Source organism: Garra rufa, chromosome 5 (genome assembly GCF_049309525.1).
Source record: "Garra rufa chromosome 5, GarRuf1.0, whole genome shotgun sequence".
Taxonomy (NCBI): Eukaryota; Metazoa; Chordata; class Actinopteri; order Cypriniformes; family Cyprinidae; genus Garra; species Garra rufa.
Window position 1 is genome coordinate 16,809,378 of NC_133365.1, and position 20,089 is coordinate 16,829,466.

General features: G+C 35.4%; 1 protein-coding gene across 2 annotated transcripts in view; it reads right to left on the reverse strand.

Moving 5' to 3' along the window:
- Positions 1-20,089, reverse strand: part of arb2a (ARB2 cotranscriptional regulator A) — a 206,052-nt gene that overhangs the window by 91,258 nt on the left and 94,705 nt on the right. For both annotated transcript variants that reach the window (XM_073840323.1, XM_073840324.1), the window contains exon 8: positions 12,060-12,179. In XM_073840323.1, the coding sequence (XP_073696424.1) occupies positions 12,060-12,179 (120 nt within the window). The remainder of the gene's footprint in view (positions 1-12,059; positions 12,180-20,089) is intronic.

A 20,089-nucleotide genomic window follows, 5' to 3' on the forward strand; every position in this document is an offset into this window, starting at 1 on the left:
CACAGGCGTTTGCTGATAGTTTATTTATAGAAATAGTGGAGCGGGGTGATTTCTCTTATCGTGCGCTCGTTCCGGCGTGAATTTATCCCTCCATCCATGTTTATGCGCTAAACTCTCTGAGCCTGTTAACAAGCAGCGGCTAATTAAGCTTGTGACAGAGAAAAGATGAAGTGGGGGAGGAAAAAAATGAGAGAGGGAGGGAGAGAGACAGACGGAGAGAGAGGCTGAGTTAAACGCATAAGGTTGACCTCTCATAACTGCGGCCGCCCAGGGATGCACAACAATACTAAAGTTGAAAATGCAGCCGTTTTAAGATATGATACAACAGTAAACCACAGCACAATAAGCGGCAATACAAAAAAAAAAAAAAAGAGAGAAGAAGACAACAAAGTGGAAATACAACACAAAACAATGAGACTAAGCCACAACATCAGATTTATGCTACAATAACTGAAATAATACACTATACACAAAAGTTATTTAGGCCACAACTAATCAGAATTAAGACACAACACACTAGCAAACATGAATCACAGCACTGCAAAAAATGATTTTCTTACTTAGTATTTTTGTCTTGTTTTCTAGTATAAATATCTAAAAATTCATGATTCAGTATGCATTTACTTTACAAGTAAAATGACTTAAGATATTTTTTCCTGTTATCTGGGGGGGAAAAAATCTAAAATTTGTTAGTTTTTGCTTAAAGCAAGCAAAAATATCTGCCAAGATGATCAAGTCTTAGCTTTTGAATTAGGATTATTTTTCTCACCCCATTGGCCGATATTTTTGCTTGCTTTAACAAAATTTAGATTTTTTTTTTTTTTTCAAAAAACAGGATAAAATATCTTGTCAAGTAAATGCATCCCGAATCAAGAATTTTTAGATATTTATATTAGAAAACAAGACAAAAATACTAAGTGAGAAAATCATTTTTTGCAGTGAGCACAACCAACAATAAAAAAATAATTAAAAAACAGCACAACAGAATGACACCACACGCACAAATAAGCCATAATACAATGGAAATAACACACAAAACGCACCAAAAATTCAACACAATACAAAGGAGTCACAAGACACTAGAATTATGCCATGAAAACAATACACTGCCACAACACAATGGCAATAACACACAACTCAACGGAATTAGAAAAGCAAACAAAACTTGAAAATGAACGGAAACAAGCCACAAACAACAAAGTAACAGCAAATGAAATCGCAAAACAAATTTATGACACAACACAAGATAAATTAGACAAAACACAATGGTAAATACATCTGAAGACAACAGAAAAAGAGAAATACACCACTACAAATGATAAAATAAGACAAAATAACTTAATACAACACAATACAAAGGCAATATAGCAACAACACACCAGTTATGCCACTAAACAATGGAAATAAATCATAAGGATATAAGCCAGAACACCACAAAAACAAGCCAGTACACAAGTGAATTGTCACTACACAACATACGTAAACCACAATATAATGGCAGTAAGTCGGAACAACCAAATCACACAGAATTATGCCACAATACATTAGATATAAGCACAAACACAACAGAATAACCCAACAAATCGGATCTACGCCACAAAGCAACAGAAATATGCTGTGACACAAAATAATTATGCTAAAAAATACAATACAAGAGAGTGACACCACAACATAATTGTCCTACAACACAACATGAATAAACTCCATTGATGTGCTTTTGGATTTGACAATAAATGTGGAATATTGAAGTTGCTGTGTGTGAAAAAATTTGTTCATAAGACAGAAGATCTTGCCTGGAGATCTGTTCTTCTTTGTAATATTTAACAGACAGAGTGTCTATATGGTCTTTATATAGTCAATAAAACGCAGCGACTATTTCCATTTTACCAAGGTGCCATATGCTTAATATAACGTTCTCTTGAGGTGGATCTGTAATGAACAGACATACTCATAAAAACGTCTAACAACATTTACTGAGCAGCGTCAGAACTCATTTAATCCAAAACAGCTGACACTCACATTTCCTTCATGATAAACACAAACACCTACACTTTAAATTCACAAAACTATGATTTGGCTGTACAAATAAGCAGTTTTGTATTAGCAGACACAAATAATTGTAATTAAAAAAAAACATTATTACAATTATTATTATTACTATTATTAATCTTCAGCGTGTTATATTGTAAACTACTTTTTGGTCAGTGACAAATGTATTGTTTCTAAAAAATAATAGAAGAAAACACTCTCAAAGTAAGCATCGCTTACAAAAATAATGAATGCATTTGTACAACCATGTTACAGTGTTTGCATAAAAAATAGCATTTTAAACGGATCTGGTGTGTATGTAGACAGTGAGATGGAAAGCTAATTATTCTCAGCACACACAGAACTCCACCCCCTCTGTGACCCTGTTTCAGCGTAACACACCTGGACGGCAAATTGATATCAATTAAAAGCCGCATGCAGACGGGCTTCCATTCTCCAGCAACAATCTGTGCTTGCTAGATTGCTCGTCATCTTCTAAAAACAAACAGAAATTAATGACAAAATGAGCCGGAAATACATAAATAAGCCACTGCCGAGCTGTAGTCAAAGCTTTTTCTCTGGTGAATCCCTCCCAACAGAAGTCCAGGAGGGAAAAATTGGGTTTGAAGCGGGCCGTCATAAATCAAATAAATTAATAAATAAATAAATAACAGAAAATGGCACAAACAGGCAGATAAAGAAAACAATGCCTGGGAGGAGGTAAAAAGGAAAGAGACAATCCACAGTGGGGGAAATCTTTTACAATGTTGATTGTCAGGATCTCTTTTCAAGCTACAGAAACGATCCACACACAGGGTCTGGGACGAATGTTTGTTGTTAATCAGGGGAATTTTCAAAAACGCCAGGGTCTGTGGTGTGAATCATCCAATCAGGACTTGAACCCAGTTCACCATCACACCCTGTCAGACCTGATCAACAGCGTTCAAACCAATATCAAAAAGTCTGAGCTTCATACGATGGCAGCCATTTGAATCAGTTTACAGAAAAAAAAAAAAAAAACACTAGGACTAGTCAATATCATCACAAATTTATATCAAATTCATTGCAATAAATCTGAATTTATGGATAAAATACAAAAAAAATTATGTTATGAAAAAAATAATACTTGTACGGAGCATTCATTTTATCAAAAGTGATAGTAAAGCCATTTATAACGTTACAAAGATTTCTATTTTAAATAAATGCTGTTATTTTTAACAATTTATTCTTTAAATATTCTTGAAAAAAATGTAGCACAGTTTTACCCAGGTTCAGACTACAATGACTACAGCATCTGCATCGTCGAGTACACTCTTAAAAATAATGGTTCTTTAAAGGGTTCTTCAAGTGATGCCATAGAAGAACCATTTTTGGTTCCACAAAGAACCGTTCAGTCAAAGGTTCTTTAAAGAACCATCTATTTCTTACCTTTTAATAATCTGAAGAACCTTCTTTCGCACAAAGAACCTTTTGTGAAACAGAATTAGCATTTTGGGGGCTAAATATTAAGTAATTGGGGTCGCTTCAACCCGCGGACATGAAAAACAACCCGCGGCAACAGTGATAAAGTAGCTCAACTCCGCGGGAAATCTGCGGACTTGGCAACACTGGCTAGCGTAAGTCAGTTCTTCTTCGCTACACAAAATGAAAACACAGCAAGTTGTGCTGTGTTACCACAGGCAAACACTGTTTAGAGCAGCGAAGAAGAAATACAAACGTGCTAGAAGTATGTCTGCTGTTTGGCAGTATTTTAGACTGGACCAAAGAGCCAGTGCGGGTAAATGTGGACGAAATCGCGGAATCTAGTCATAAAAATGGAATTTACAGTTAAATGCGGAATGTAACAGAGTTAGTCAAAGTTTGGATAAATTAATCAAAAGTAGGTCATTACACTTAAATCAAACCGCTAAATGGACTAACATTTGTAAATATTAAGCCCTATTTAAATATGAATTCAATTTAAACAGATGCGCGGTTTTGTTTACTACTCGTACTGAATCTGAATCTATGACAATGGCCAATTGGAGCACAGAAGTGCCTTCATTCTTACAAACAAGCCAAATCGAATAAGAGAAAATGGTATTGGTCTGCTAAGTGGAATTTTACTATGGAGAAAATGTTTGTAAAGTTATGGCAACAATACTCCTCCATTTATGACATTTTCTCGAGGGATAACCACGGCAGAGTGAAAAAAGGTCAAATATAAACTGTTTTACCTCAGTTCTCTTTGACAGTGCATACTGTCCTCTTCATGCAATCCAGATTTGTACACTGTCAGGTACCGATTACATAAAAATATTATGCATCATGACTGTTGTCTACAATAATAAGAAGAAATGTTTCTTGATTTCTAAAGGATCATGTGACACTGAAAACTGGGTTAACAGCTGCTAAAATTTGATCTTTGCATTAAAACCAATAACAGTTATTTAAAATTGTAATGATATTTTACAATTTTCTGTTTTCGCTGTATTTTTGATTAAATAAATGCAGCCTTGCCGAGCATAACAGACTTCTTTTAAAAGATTTAAAAGGTCTTACAGACCCAAAACCTTTAAACTGTAGTTATACATACAGACATACAAAAATAGTGTCACTTTTGTGTGATTTCGAAAGAAAAATAGAGAGAGAGAGTCTAATATTCGAGGTGAGGTGGACAGAAATCTCTGCAGTTGTAAATGTTTCATATTTCATATCAGTCTGCAGCAAGTGAATCAGCAAGATATCAGACCCGCTTCGCTTGTCCAGGGAGAAGGTTTTACAGTCAGCAGAGCTGTGTTTAAGACTGCAGTCTTAAAGTATTAAGACAAACCAGCATAACATACATGTTAGAAGCAAGAAAGAAAGAAAGAGAGAGAGACTGTTTAAGAAACAATAAGGTCACACTTTGTTTTAAGGTACAATTATCACTATTGACAAACCATTAATTATGACTCTTGCCTCAATAAATTCCTACTTTGCTGCTTATTAATAGTTTAGGTATTGGGCAGGATTAGAGATGTAGAATATTTGCTTTATAAGTACCAATAAACATGCAATATGTTAATAATAGGCATGCTAAAAAGCAACTAGTTAATAGTAAGAATTGGTCCCTATACTCTAAAGTGTTACCAACAATAAGAAAGCTTAAACAAAATCTGGTATTCTGAAGTTCAGTTGACTGTGCTACAGGCCAATTTCATAATTCAAGCATGGAAGAGAAACCAAATTCTTGGAGTGTACACTGCAGCACCTCAGAGTGAAGTGGTTATTGAGAAACTGAGCTCTGATGATTCTCCATCAGGACCCAACAATTATGTTTACAATATAACAACCTCTAATATCTTATTACTTGTAAACTGTAATTAAAGTGATTTAGACCCTGATCTACACACACAAGTGCTTACCTGAATCTATGAGTGCACAATGACACATGTACATTTGATCCGCTTATTTCATCTAAGCTGTGGGCACCCACACACTGGTGCACTGGGAGGCAGATGTATGATTGCATAACTCGTTACATAATGTGCCCCATCTTCTCCAATCCGGCTGCTCTTTTCTCTGGCAGAGAGTCAGGAAGGTTACGCAGAGCTGAGCTCTGCCCTGACGGCTGCTCTCACAGGCCTCCAGCTAGACTCATAGATGAAAGCAAACGCTGGAGCCGCCGCTGCAGCAATCAAACAAGATCAGATGGAGAAGGAGAAGGATATGGGACAGGTATGATCAGGTAAGATGAAGGAGAGCACATCGCAAGTAGATTTGCTTCAGGACCCAGATTTTACACTGGACATCAAGTGGCAAGCCAACATGGTTCTACAAAATGAAACTGGAATGTCCTAAGATTCTGATGTGCACATTTTGCTATCCCGTGGCGCAGATGAGTGTAATGAGTCGGCAGATTTGAGAAAAAATGCAGTAGAACAGCTTTCTGCTTTCTAAGAAGCATTCTCATGTGCTGATGTGGACGGAAAACCACGCTAATTTAGTTTTTTTTTTTTTAGCATGTATATTAATTCAATGCACCACAACAAAGCTACTAAATCTACAGTCTGAAACAGACAGCCTAATCAGTGTAGTCCGATTCCCAAACAAATGATTCTTAAGAGTCAGAATTTTTTAGTGAATCAAACACATCCTGTACAACTTGTGCAGTCAGATTCCCCAAAAAAAATCACCATTAAACATTAAAAAAAATAAACATAGAAAGGTATTCTGTCAGAGTAAAGTGATTTAAAGATTCTTAGCTAGAAACACTAGCCTATCAACATTTTGTGGTTGTCACCATCCTCTCTGTGGGATGGCAAAGTTTGCTTCACCATTTTACAAATACATCCTAATCTAATCATGACAAACTATATATTGTTGGAAAGGTCTAAGGCTCCTAAATAGATATTTGACATTTTTTTGTGTGTTACAAATTATGTAGGAAAATAATTTATGACAAGATTTTCATAGATTAATTTATGACAAGAGTGCACCTCAAAAATCTACCTTTATAACAGGAGTTCTGACCTTTTTCACAAACAGACTTTCTTGTTGCCTTTTTCCCTATTACACTTTAGAAATAATAAGAAATGATATATCAGATGAAAACTTGAAATTTCAAAATTCATCCTTTTTGGAATGCCATTTTTAAATCAGACATTGCATTAACATGGAAAATGTTCATCAAAATCATATTACTAAATGTTCTTGTCCATGAATTATAAAGATTTAAGCTTCAATTTTACATTTTCACGTCTCTGTTCAAAAATGGGAGTAACAGTTGATGGGTTAATGGATCGTCATGCTCATATATGGTTCCATTGCTCTGCTGGTCCATAAATCTGGCCCAATCAAAGTACTACTCTTTTAATATTCAAAGTGCTAATAGAGACCGAATTTTCCAAGCATGATACAGAGCTATCTACACTACACAACTCATTATGGACCACATATTAATAACAGCCTAGATATTTTATGTAGCTTAATTTGCGCGCATTGGGGAGTCGCTCTCTAAATGCAAATAGCTTTTGAAAGCACGTGCGGGTTTTACTTTTGGTTTCGTTTAAACGACCGCGTGAAACTTTTAGCGGAGGCACACCTTCAAAAAAAATGTGGTGATACATCACAGGCGTTAAGAGGTCTGTTAAAATATCTTTACAATCTGCTTTTGAAGAAATACATTGTATTTCGTGCTACAGCGCACATTTTGTCAGATGCAATTCATGGCTCGTCTTTCTCAATATACTGTACAACGCGGCATTCATTCACATCAGATGATAACTCGGCGGCAGAGTTCCACTCACACAGGGGCGTAATTTCCACTGGGGACACGCTTTTCAAAATCCCGTTGGTGTCCACCCAAATGGTTTTGTTAAGTAATCTCTTGTATTTTAGAATGCACGCTCTACGCTGCCGAGAGTTTCACGCTATAGTAAAAACGAAACCAAAAGTAAAACGCGCACGCGCATTCAAAAGCAACTTTAATACCCTGTTTAGAGAGCGACTCCCCAATGCGCACAAATTAGGCTACATAAAATATCTAGGCTGTTATAGTATGTGGGCTATAAGTTGTGTAGTTGTGAAGATAGCTCTGTATCATGATAGAAAAATTCGGTGAAAATGTCAAACAGCTAAAGTATAGTAGATCTTGTAGTATTAATTTTCACATGCAGCTACACATTGTCGGTTAAAAACATAAAGTGGCTGGTAAAAACATTTAGTGGCTGATAGATTTTGAAATCCACCAGCCACACTGGCCGGTGGACAAAAAAGTTAATTTCCATCCCTGTTCTCAAACAAATGATTCTAATGAGTCAGATCTTTTTAGTGAATCAAAAATATACTGTCCATCTAGTACTGTCAGATTCCCAAACAACTGGTTCTAATGAGTCAGATTTTTTAGTGAATCAAACACATACTGTACAACTAGTGCAGTCAATTCCCAAACAAATGACTCTGAGTCAGAAATCTTTTGTGAATCAAACATACTGTGCAGCTAGTGTAGTCTGATTCATGAAACAAGGACTCTTAATATCCAATTGTTTTTAGTGATTTAAACACATACTTTACTAAGGTTCCCAAACATATACTGCACAACTAATTTAATACAATTCCCGAACAAATGTTTCCATTGAGTCGTTTCTTTTAGTGAAGCAAACACAAAAAAAAAACAGCAACATGTAAACATGGTGGATGTAGTCTATCTGGTAAAGTATTCATACTACACATTAATGGTTGATAAGTTCAAATTCAGTACATACTATGAAGCAACAGGAATTCAAATGCAGCCATAGAACCAGAATAAGGAAAATACAGAGTGGCAGACAGTGAAGAGAGAACAGTTTGTCTACTGTCTCCTCAAACTCAGAATTCATGGCACAGATATGACAAGAAACAGAGACTGTTGAAACAGGAACACAGAGATGGAGGAGTGAGCCCTGACATAAAGCTATCCAACCCTGACGCACCACTCTTACTTAAAGGCACACTTTGATGTATCTATAATTACTACATACTGCCTTCGAAAAGAAATCGAATTTCAATGAAAAGAAAAGAGAGGGAGAGAGAGGCGGCATGCTGAAGACATTAATCGGCCTGTGTTTGATGTGCCTGATCAGAAACGTGTTTGTTAGGAGTTAAAGAGAACAGTAATTAAGCCACAGACGGCCTGTTTTCAGGCAATCTGTTATGACGAGTCAAAGTTTTTTCTCCTCAACTCGAGTCTTTGTGTCCACCTTCGCCATCTTGGCCTCTAATGATCTAACTTGAACCAATTTTAAGACCTATTCACACTAAGTCACATGATTGACCCTCTCATTAGACAGGGTTACTGTCAATGAAATACTTGTTAGTCAGTATAAAATGTTAAATAAACAAAAATATATAGCTCATACTTGAGATATTTGAAGTTCTGCTGATCCATTTCATCAGGATACACCTGCCACTCCATATCATTGAGATAACCAAGCCAATGAAAAGGCATGAGCATGGTTTGTATATGAAATAGTGTGTGTAAGTGAGCATTTCGCCTGTGTGTGTGTGTTTGGAAGCGAAAAAAGGGGGGAAAAAAACAGGGATGCTTCAGAGAAAGACGGCTAAACAGATCTCTGGAGGAAGACCGCCATGCCTCCACCAGCGAGGGGCTGTCACGGCCACAACGCCACATAAATATTTAACAGTTATATTCAAATTACGAAACACAGAGACTCCTGCCTCAAATAAAAACACATATTCCTGGAATTATCAGAGGAATGCTAAGTCGTGGCCATCCGCTACACCCTCCCTTCTCTCTTTTAAAAAGAAAAGTGGAACAGGTTCATGAAAAGTGCTCCCATGTAGGTGAAGAAAGAAAGCAAGAAAGTGTGTGCTTATGTTAGGTCAAAGGTTTGCCAGAGTGCCCCTGAAGAAGTTGTCCTTACAATGCGCACACCTAGAATAGAGATTGTGACAAGGTACCTGACCCTTGACCCTGGAGGTGATGTAACATAGGGTACGTAGATAAAAACTGAAGTTCACGAGGTTGAGGTAAAGGGTTGGTTTATAAAAAGAATGAAAATTTGGTCATCATTTGAGTTTTGTGTCATTTAAAACAAGTACGGACTTCTTCCATGAAAAACAAAAGGAAATAATCTTAATAAGCTCCGCCATATAATGAAGCATTAGCTGTCAAGGACAATATAGCACAGTAAAAGTAGCTCATAAGACTTATACACTAGATTTCAAGTCTTGTAAAATCATACAATAGCTTTGTGTGAGAAACAGACCAAAACATTATTCTCCGGAAACGTTCTTGCCGAGTTGAGATCAATCACGTGAAATACAACAACCAATTCCCACTTGCAATCAGTGACTTCAAACTTGGCAGTATATTTAAGCATATTCGGCTCTGTTAAAATAAAAAAAGTGCTAATTTACAATAAAAGAATGAAACGTGAAGCCACAAAGAACCTTTAAACATCCAGGGCCACCAATTCTCAAACATAAAAATGTACATCTTTGGGCCCTTTCAGGTGACAGAAGGACTGAAAATCAACTGCCAAGTCCCGACTACTACCAGTTTCTTTAAGTCGCTTTGTTCGAACATTGAAACGATTCAAAATAATGCAATAAGACAATGATCCTAATGCAGGACAAAGCTCTAACCCAGTGGTTCTCAATCCTGGTGCTGGGGGACCCCTGCTCTGCACATTTTGCATGTCTCCCTTATTTAACAAACCTGATTGAAATCATCAGCTCATTAGTTCAGTTTATGTATCTCTCTCCTAACAAGCTGATGATCTCAACAGGTGTGTTAAATAAGGGAGACATGCAAAATGTGCAGAGCAGGGGTCCCCCAGGACCAGGATTGAGAACCACTGCTCTAACCTACAGGTACAGGAGAGATCTTCTCAAATTTGATATGTACAGTGAGGGAAAACAATAACTATCTTTGAACAGGCAAATAAAATGACAGATTCATCAACCAGGAGGTTCATGAAAGGCACAGAAAATAAAGATGTCTATACTGGCCACAAAATGTTTTGAATGTCAAAATGTTATGAGATTACAGACAATTATTATATGTTTTTTTTTTAATTAGTTATGCTTCTTTTTACAAGATGGTGTCCCCAGAATGTGTCTGTGAAGTTTCAGCTCAAAATGCCACACAGATCAGTTATTATATGATTTTGAAAATGCCTTTTGGGAGTGGAAGCTAAAACACGCTGTTTTAATGCATGTCTCTTTAAATGCAAATGAGCTGCTGCTTCCCCACCCCCTTTTCCAGAATAAGGCTGTGCCTTTACAGCTCGTTCCTCAGATATTCTGCTAAAAAAACATCTGTTTGGTTATGATTATCATGTCTATCGCACTGAAATCATGCATTTTAAACCATATTAGTTTAAACTTCTGATATATGGTTTTCTGAGCGCACACATCAAAAGCATGCGCACAAAGCAGCTGTCACACAGCATGTGAGTACTAAACTAAGTTCTCTTTCATGTCTTATTGCACTTAAACGGTCAAATACACACAAGTTTATGTAAAAAACAAACAGGAGTTACCAAAAAAAAACAAAAAAAAAACGGTTATGTTTGTTAAGGTAAACAGCTGGCAAAGAAATTGCATGTTTATATTAGATTTGTGTGGCAGCAGCGTAATATACAGTAAATAAATCAATAAATCCACAGCTTTCTTGTCTCCTCTGAGGCTGGGACTCATCTGTGCAACCAAAAACAGAACAGATAGCATGCTTTGCTCGAACTTTTGCCATGGCGTTAGAACTGGTACACCATTGTGACTTGCAAAAACAAAATGGCGGCGCTGTGGGTGGAAACATGCAGATTAAGTAGCGGTAATATTATAATAAGATTTCCTAAACTAAAACTAAACTAAAACTAAAACGAAAGGCTTACCAAAAAATTTACTGGATTGTTCTTTTTCACGTTTTCTAGGTTGGTAGATGCATCAGGACCTGATTATAGCACTTAAACGTGGAAAAAGTCAGATTTTCATGATACTGTATGTCACCTTTAAAACATAATTTTACTAATATAAGGTTAAATCGAAAAATAATGTTATCTAGTTGCCTAATAATTGCTCAAATTAAAAAAAAAATGATGATGATTTGGGGTGCAGTAACCCTATTCAAGCAAAACTTTTTTTTTTGTCTAAATGAGAGACAATGTAAGAAATCTTCTCTCATTCTGACTTTAGCATGTACTCTCTAAAAATTTTGAAACTGAGTGCCCATCTATCATGACATCTCTTTCTTTTCTCTCGGGGTCTGATGTTATGCATATTCGACTTCTTGCTTTAACAGAGCTGTGGCTCTCATTGCAGTTTCTCATTCTTTCTTCATCCCACCCTCCTGCTCAAGGAAGTGGATAGTGCCTTAGGACAAGGATGAACTGGATTGTTTACAAAAGCCGCACTTTCTCAAAGAAACTAAGCGTTATTTATTTTTAATCATTTCGCGCTCTCTTCTGCTGCTTTTCCCACTGGTAAAGACAACTGTGTGTGTGTGTGTGTGTTGAGGGAGTGAAGGCAAGGGCTTTTCATAATAATAACCTCTAACAAATACTTACCAAATTCACGAATGATAAGCCACCATAGCTGTGTGCCACGATGAAGACATTTTTCGCAAGTGACTTAGAGATGAAGTGGTCCCACACGTAGAGTGTGTGCTCTTCTGGAGTGCTGTTTTCCTGTAAAGACAGAGTGGGAATAACCGAAGTTAAACCGGTCACATAATAAGAAATACAATTTTCCTTGAAATTTTAAAACAAAACAAGGGAGTGCTAAAGGGTCAGTAGAAAAGTTTAAAATCATGTTTTTAAATGATTTAAAATATAAATACAGTTGAAATGAAAATCAACCCCCTTGACCTGCAAGACATTTAGCTGCGGAGAACAACATTTTATAAAAATACTTCAACAAAAAATAATTCACATTTGAATGATTCTGAGAATGTAACGTTGATGAATCATAATAAAATTCTAATTGGCTGTAAACATTTATGTTCAAAATTATTCAACCCCCAAAACTCAAATTTTGTGCATAATTGTCTATTCTTTAAAACCACCAATGAATGCTAAGAGGCTTCTGTCGTCTTTCTACTGCAATTTTGGCCCATTCCTCGCCTGAAAAAGCTTCCAAATCACTAATAGTCTTTGGTTTTCACTTTGCCACTGCTTTCTTTAAATTCAACCAAATATTTTCAATGAGAATTAAATCTGGAGTAAATTCTATGACTGATTCCTGAACCAAGCAATAGTAGGTTTGGATGTATATTTTGTATGATTGTCCTGCAGGAAAGTCCATTGATCATCAGCTTCAGTCTCTGCACCAAAGGCATTACAATTCTTGCCAAAATGGCCAAATATTTCAAAGAATCCATGATGTCCTTCACACAGACTCGATTTCCCCTTACAGCAACAGTAAAATCCCCCCATAACAAGACCGATCCACCTCCATGTTTGATCATAGAGATGGTGTTCTGCTTATATTCCTTTTTTGCACCAGACATACTGCTGATTCATGGGCCAAAAAAGTTTAATTTTGGTCACAACACTCCATAAAACACTCTTCCAGAACATAGGTCTATCCAAATGAATTTTAACATGTTCGAGTCTGCCTTTTATGTTCTTCTTGGTCAAGAGTGGCATTTGGCAAGATGCCCTGTCTAGTGTTCTTCTTATACTCTGCATTGAAGTGTTTTTCCTCCTTTCATCTTGCATGTATGTATAACAGCTCAAGCTAGTTCTGTTTTTTAATAGAGCTTCTAACAGCTTAATTGTGTTTTAAGACAATTTTGTTCCCCACCATACAAATAAGTGACTTAAAAACAGCAATGTTGAATAATGAAGGGGGTTGAATAATTATGACATAGCTGTGTTATTAAAAAATCCTAGAACTAAAAAATATTGACATTATCCCTTTTAATATTCTAGTAAGCAATTATAGATGTTCATACAACAAACAGGTTCTGCAACAAACAGTACCTTTTTAAAATGCACCTATTTTAGGGATCAAAAACTTCATAGTGAAATAATGAGAACCGATTCATCATATGATGAAAATCATGTGGATTCCCCTTTTTAATTAACTTACTGATATTTAAATCAAAATATATATTTATATAAAATATAATAATATAACATGCAGTAAAACACATTTTACATTTAGAAAATATAATAAATACAAAAGGTTTGACCTTTAAGTTAAAGACTGCCTGAAGACGTGCACCCATAAACTCACACACAGCCGCATTCACTCAGTTAAATATATCTTACTCAATCAATGAATCTTGCATACTGCAAATGCCTCCAATGCAAAACTCAATAGATTGTGTGACGTCAAGTTTAAATCTTAATTTGTACCCCACTGACTGATCAATACGGCCTATATACGAGCGATAAACACATAATCGGCCTACATGGGAAGGTCACACAAGCAGGGCACAAACACAACACTCGTAATTAACACTGGCCTGGGGTTATAACGCTCTACGAATGCGAGGCGAGAGAGAGAGAGAAGAAAAAGGGCATTCATTCATTCACTGGCGCATGCAACATCGATCTGTGTGTTTGTTTGCAAATACGGCAATCGTTTAAATGCAGAATAACAACTAAATTAGAGGAAAATCGCTAGCAACAAGTGAGCGAACGTGGGTGTCGCTAACATAAAACGGAGAATACGGCGGCTATACAGCCGCATGATATAAAGAGCCGGCCTTGTCGCAATCAGCTCCTGAAAGTTTGCAGCCTTGCCCTGTGTTTAGCCTTTCTCTCATGATCTTGCATCAGCTCTCCCACATTGATTAGCTTTTTGAAAAGCACAATAATAAGTGAATTAGAGCTGAAGGAGCTGGCAGGAGGGAAGAGATTTCCTGTCACCGAGATGGCTTGTGTTGGCGAGGGGACACAAATATGAAAGTAAATAAACAGGCTGGTGGGAGGGGGGGTTACGGCGTGATGCAACTGGCGGAAAGCGCTGAGCCCAGATCTCCGTGGACGCTTGGGAGGTGGGTGCAGGGCGGTGAAAACGGGGACGAGTCTGCGTGTCTTTCTCTCGCACCCTCAGACATCAAAGCGGTTTGAAGAACCAAAGCTGAGTCATCATCACAGTGCAGCGCATTTCATATTCATAAAGCTCTCAGTGCTCACACACGCAGGCCCGGACACACGGCCACAAAGAGGTGTAGCGGTCGCTAATTAGTTTATATCCATTTGCTATATAAAAGTCCCTGGTCTTATTGTACACCATTCATCAGTACATGATACTCTAAAGATGAAAAAGCGCTTCTATTTGCAATCTTTCATTAAAATAAGAACTTTCTCCACCTCTGAAGCAACTATTTTATTCTGCTGATGTAACCAAGGCCATGTAGGTGGCGAAAAAAACACAAAAAGTGGCAGGCATTAGGGTTGTCACGATACCATAAAAATGACTTACGATACTATACCAGTTGAAGTATCACGATACCAAGTAGTATCACGATACCATGCAGTATTCGTTCATTTAAAATTTAATTCTACAAAATGAATCAATTTCATAAATAAAAAGATGTAAATCAAAACAGACAAGATTTTTCTCTGAATACTTTATCAATGTGAATGAATGACTGGCTACTGTTATCCATTAAAAATCATGTAAACAAAACTCATCTGAGCACTGCACAAAAGCTGCATGGAGTGACATTTAGATAGTATTTATACATTTAGACTGTACTTATAATTGCATAAATAATGGTATAAGATTAATATTTTAAATTCAAAACTCTGAATATAGAAATTTGTTGGAAAATAATATGATGGGAAACTTAAAACCGCCAGCAGATGGCAGCAGTGTTCATGATTGAATCACTGAGTCGTTCAAACGATTCTTTCAAAACGTCTGAATCATTTATGAGTGAATCAAATAACTGTTTTTATGAATGGCTTAGAGAATCAGTGATTCACCCAAACCAACGCGGATTCGGATTCGAACACAGAAACGAAACTAAAACATCTTGCTCGTCTTGCTCATCGTGCTGAACTGTCAGGAGCATTTTTTGCTCGCATATCTTGAAATTTTCAAGTTATCAGCTTGTATATTTAAACATATTAATTTATAATGTTGAAAAAATATATATACAATGATTGATAAGAACCAATTGCAAAGCCACTATGTTAATGAATGGAATTGCATTCGTGCTCGCAAAGATGCTTCCAGAAACGAATTATTACACGTGTTCTAAGAGTGGGCAAATGAATAAAAATACGAAAATACTTTCTTGTAAAATATTTTTGAATAATTGATTCTTGAGCTGCTATTTTTAAATAACATCAGTCTAAATCAGACCCTCTCTTCTCATAAGCTGCAGCGTGAACAACGACGTGCGCGTGCAACTTCTCATTTCAAACTGAACTGAAGCGTCTGGAAACACTGGATACCATATTAAGTGTAGAGACAGCCTGTACTACACAAAGCACAGCAGAAAGACATTTTGCCAATCAACTTGTAATGTTTCTGCTGGCGTGCATGTTCAAATGAACGTTTTAAACAGTGTTCCTGTCGTGCATACAAAATATCTTACGGTACTACCGTGTGGACGATACTACCGTTTCAAAAATGCATTGGCACCGCGGGTATTTTTAAGCTTTAGTATCGCGATACTACCGTAGTACCGGTATACCGTGCAACCCTAGCAGGCATAAGTCAGAAGATTCCACCCTCAAGTCTATACACTAACTAAATAAAATAGTATTTAAAAACAAACATTTATATACAGTTTCATTGCAATCTTTATGACTGTTAAAAATAAATCAATAAATAAATACATAAATGAAAAAAATTTACTGGTGTTTTCATTTGATTACTGCTAAACAGATATTGCTAAGGTAGTGTTTTTTAAATAAATAAAATAAAATAAATAAAACAACCAAACAATGATAAAACAAAACAAAATAAAATTATTAAATCAAAATAAAAAAATAAAACACAAAAAACAAAATTAAATTAATAAATTAAAAAATAATAATATAAATAAAAAATAAACACCAAAAAAACAAATACGATAAACAAAACATAAAAACTAAACAAAACAAAATAAAATAAAATACACACAAAAAAAAACCATACATGATAAAACAAAACACACACAAAAAGCAAACATGATAAAAAATAAAATAAAATACAAACAAACATGATAAAACAAAAACAAAACAACACGGTACAAAAATAATAAAACAAAACAAAATACAAAACAAAATACAAATAAATAAAACAAAACAAAAGAACAAACATTACAAAACAAAAGGCAAAACAAAACACAATAAAACAAAACAAAATAAAAATAAACAAATAACAAACATGATAAAGAAAATAAAATAATGATAAAAATAAACAAATAAAACATGAAAAAAACATGTAAAAAAAAAACTAAAGTAAATAAACATTATAAAATAAAATAAATAGATAGATAAATAAACAACACACAAAAAACATGATAAAAAATAACACACACAAAAACCAAACATGAAATAAAATAAAACAAGACAAAAGCTTAAATTTGCTCAACAGTAATAATAGTTAAATCCATTGACCACAAAATGTTTCACTGGGAAATATTTGCAACACAGAAGTTACAAATTACTAATGCAATTTCAAGAGTGCATCTTGTAAGGTTATATTATGGTGAAGCAAACATAAAACTGAATGTTATGTTCTGTCGGTGCAAGTGTGTGTGTTTCAATAAATGAAGTCTCCACTATTGCACAAGGGTGATGCCACATAAAACCAGGTAACATCCCCCTCCCCTTATCACCCCGGCACAGCGTCTGACACCTGGCCCACACGCACACGCAAGCACACACAGACCACCGACTCCCTCCAACCCTTCCCCTATGATTGACTACCTCCTCTGATAGAGCCCACACTTATCTAAACAGCATTTGCATATTTGTGTAATTATTTCCTAGGGTTAATTAGCTCCTGTGAAACAATACACCCGTGGAGACCAGTTCCCGGTGACAGGTTCACCCTCTCTCTCTCGCTGTCAGCCCTCATCTCATCCAAGCATGTGCAAGACCTGGAAGACTCCCAGCCTGAGCAGACCTGTTGCTCACGTCTCAATGTTCCGCATACGTATGGACATTGACTTTCTGCATCGCTAGCATCAACAAATACAACTGCAAAAACAATGACAAGCTCCTCAAACAGTTATAAATACAGTATACAGTTTTTTTTTCTACTGTCTTCTTGGAAATGCTCCACACAATTTGAGAAACGTCATACGGAGGTGTCCCACACACTGCAAACCCATTGAATTGGCACAAAGGATGTGAACACAGCATCTGAGAGATTCTCACTTTTTCTGTAGTATGACAGATTCTTTCTGCACATCTTTCTCTCTATCACCTTCATTGTCAGCAATCAGAAGAAAAATGCCATTAAATGAAGATTCACAGCTCCATTTTAGATCCACAATGAGTGTAACTCCATATTAGACACACTCCATATTTGAACCATTTCCAACAATGACAACTATTACAAAAGATTCAAACACTCACTTATGCTTCATAAGGAAACACGATGCATTAAGAGCCAGGGGTGAGAACTTTTTGAATTTGAAAATCAGGGTAAATTTAACTAATTTTGTCTTCTGGGAAACATGTATCTTCTGTAGCTTCTGAAGGGTAGTACTACACAAAAAAATATGATATTTAGGCAAAATAAGAAAAATGTTTACATACTGTTCAAAAGTTTACACCCCCAGCTCTTAATCATTTTTTTCTTCTGGAGCATCAGTGAGTGTTTAAACCTTCTGTAATAGTTGCATATGAACTATATGTAAACTTTTGACCATAATTGTATATTTGAACTACAAATCCCTGGAATGAATAGGTAACGGAACAAAAAGCCTAAAATGCATTCATAAAACCAGCCTCTAAAACAACTTTTTTCCGTTAAAATTTAATATATTTAAAAATGTAATTTATTCTTGTTAGTCTATTTTTTACCCTTACTGAAGCATTCAGTCACATCATCCTTCAAAAATGATTTTAATATGCTGATTTGGTGCTCAAGAAACCTTTCTTATTAATATCGATGCTGAAAACAGTTGTGGTGCTTAACATTTTTATGGAAAACTTGATATATTTTCGAAAGAACATTTATTTGCAACAGAAATCATTTGTGACATTATAAACAGCTTCATTGTCACTTTTGATTGATTTAGTGCATCCTTGCTGAATGAAAGTATTAACTTCTACTTATCCCAAACTTTGAGTGTGTATCTTTTCAAATAATGTTTTTATTTGTTCTTTACTATCCATTCATAACTAAAATATATCATTTAAATGTGCATGTAGCAATCAATAAAGTCATCAATATTCAGAAAGTTAGAATCATGTCCAAAACATTTTAACACTATAAATTAGGGCAAGGTTTTACCACAAATTTGACGATTTGATTCAGTGTTCATTATTTTGTATATATATATATATATATATATATATATATATATATATATATACACTGAGAAACTTTGCCATGTACTGTAACTGATTGTAGGACAATGTTTGTCTGAGATACAACTATTTGAAAACCTGGAATCTGAGGGTGCAAAAAAATCTAAATATTGAGAAAATCGCCTTAAAAGTTGTCCAAATGAAGTTCTTAGCAATGCATATTACTAATCAAAAATCAAGTTTTTATATATTTACGGTAGAAAATTTACAAAATATCTTCATGGAACATGATCTTTACTTAATATGCTAATGATTTTTGGCATAAAAGAAAAAGCGATAATTTTGGCTATTGCTACAAATATACCCGTGCTACTTATGACTGGTTTTGTGGTCCAGGGTCACATATATACATATATATATATATATAAACTTAATGGATTTATTCAAACATTAATTAAACAATGACGAACAGTAAAAGTTATAATGAATATGTTATATGGTGCATATATTTAGTAGAATGCTCCTCTCTATAGTTAATTTTTCTACCTGACTAAGGAGTTTACGGTCAGCGAAAAAATTTTTTTCCTGAGGTAAATACGACGTTACATGAGCTGTTGTATTAGCCTCTTTCTGTGAAAACACTGAATAAGCGATTACGTGACACATAATACAGACTTCGGTAAGCTGTACTCTTTCTGTTAACATACCTTCAGTGTTTATTCATGCTTATTTCATGCTGAAACTGTGTCAAAGCTGAGGAGACGATCGGTTCACATGCGTCTCACGTTGCTGCTTCTCTTGAACTGAGGCGCTACAACGTCAGCGATCTGTCACTCCACATTAAACAGCGCCAAAACGTCATTTATCGTTTGAAATAATATACTATAATAGAATGGACAGAATTTGAATTCTGAGACTTTGTTTAATTATAAAAGTAACAAATCACAAAGCTTACTACGATTTAATGGATAGGAGATGCGCTACAACTTTCCATTCATCAACTGAAACCAGCTAGACTCATCGATTCTTGGGATTTAAGAATCGATGTCATTTCGTAAAAATGAGAATGATTAAGAATAATAATAATAATAATTATATATATATATATATATATATATATATATATATACTGTATATATATATATATATATATATATATATAT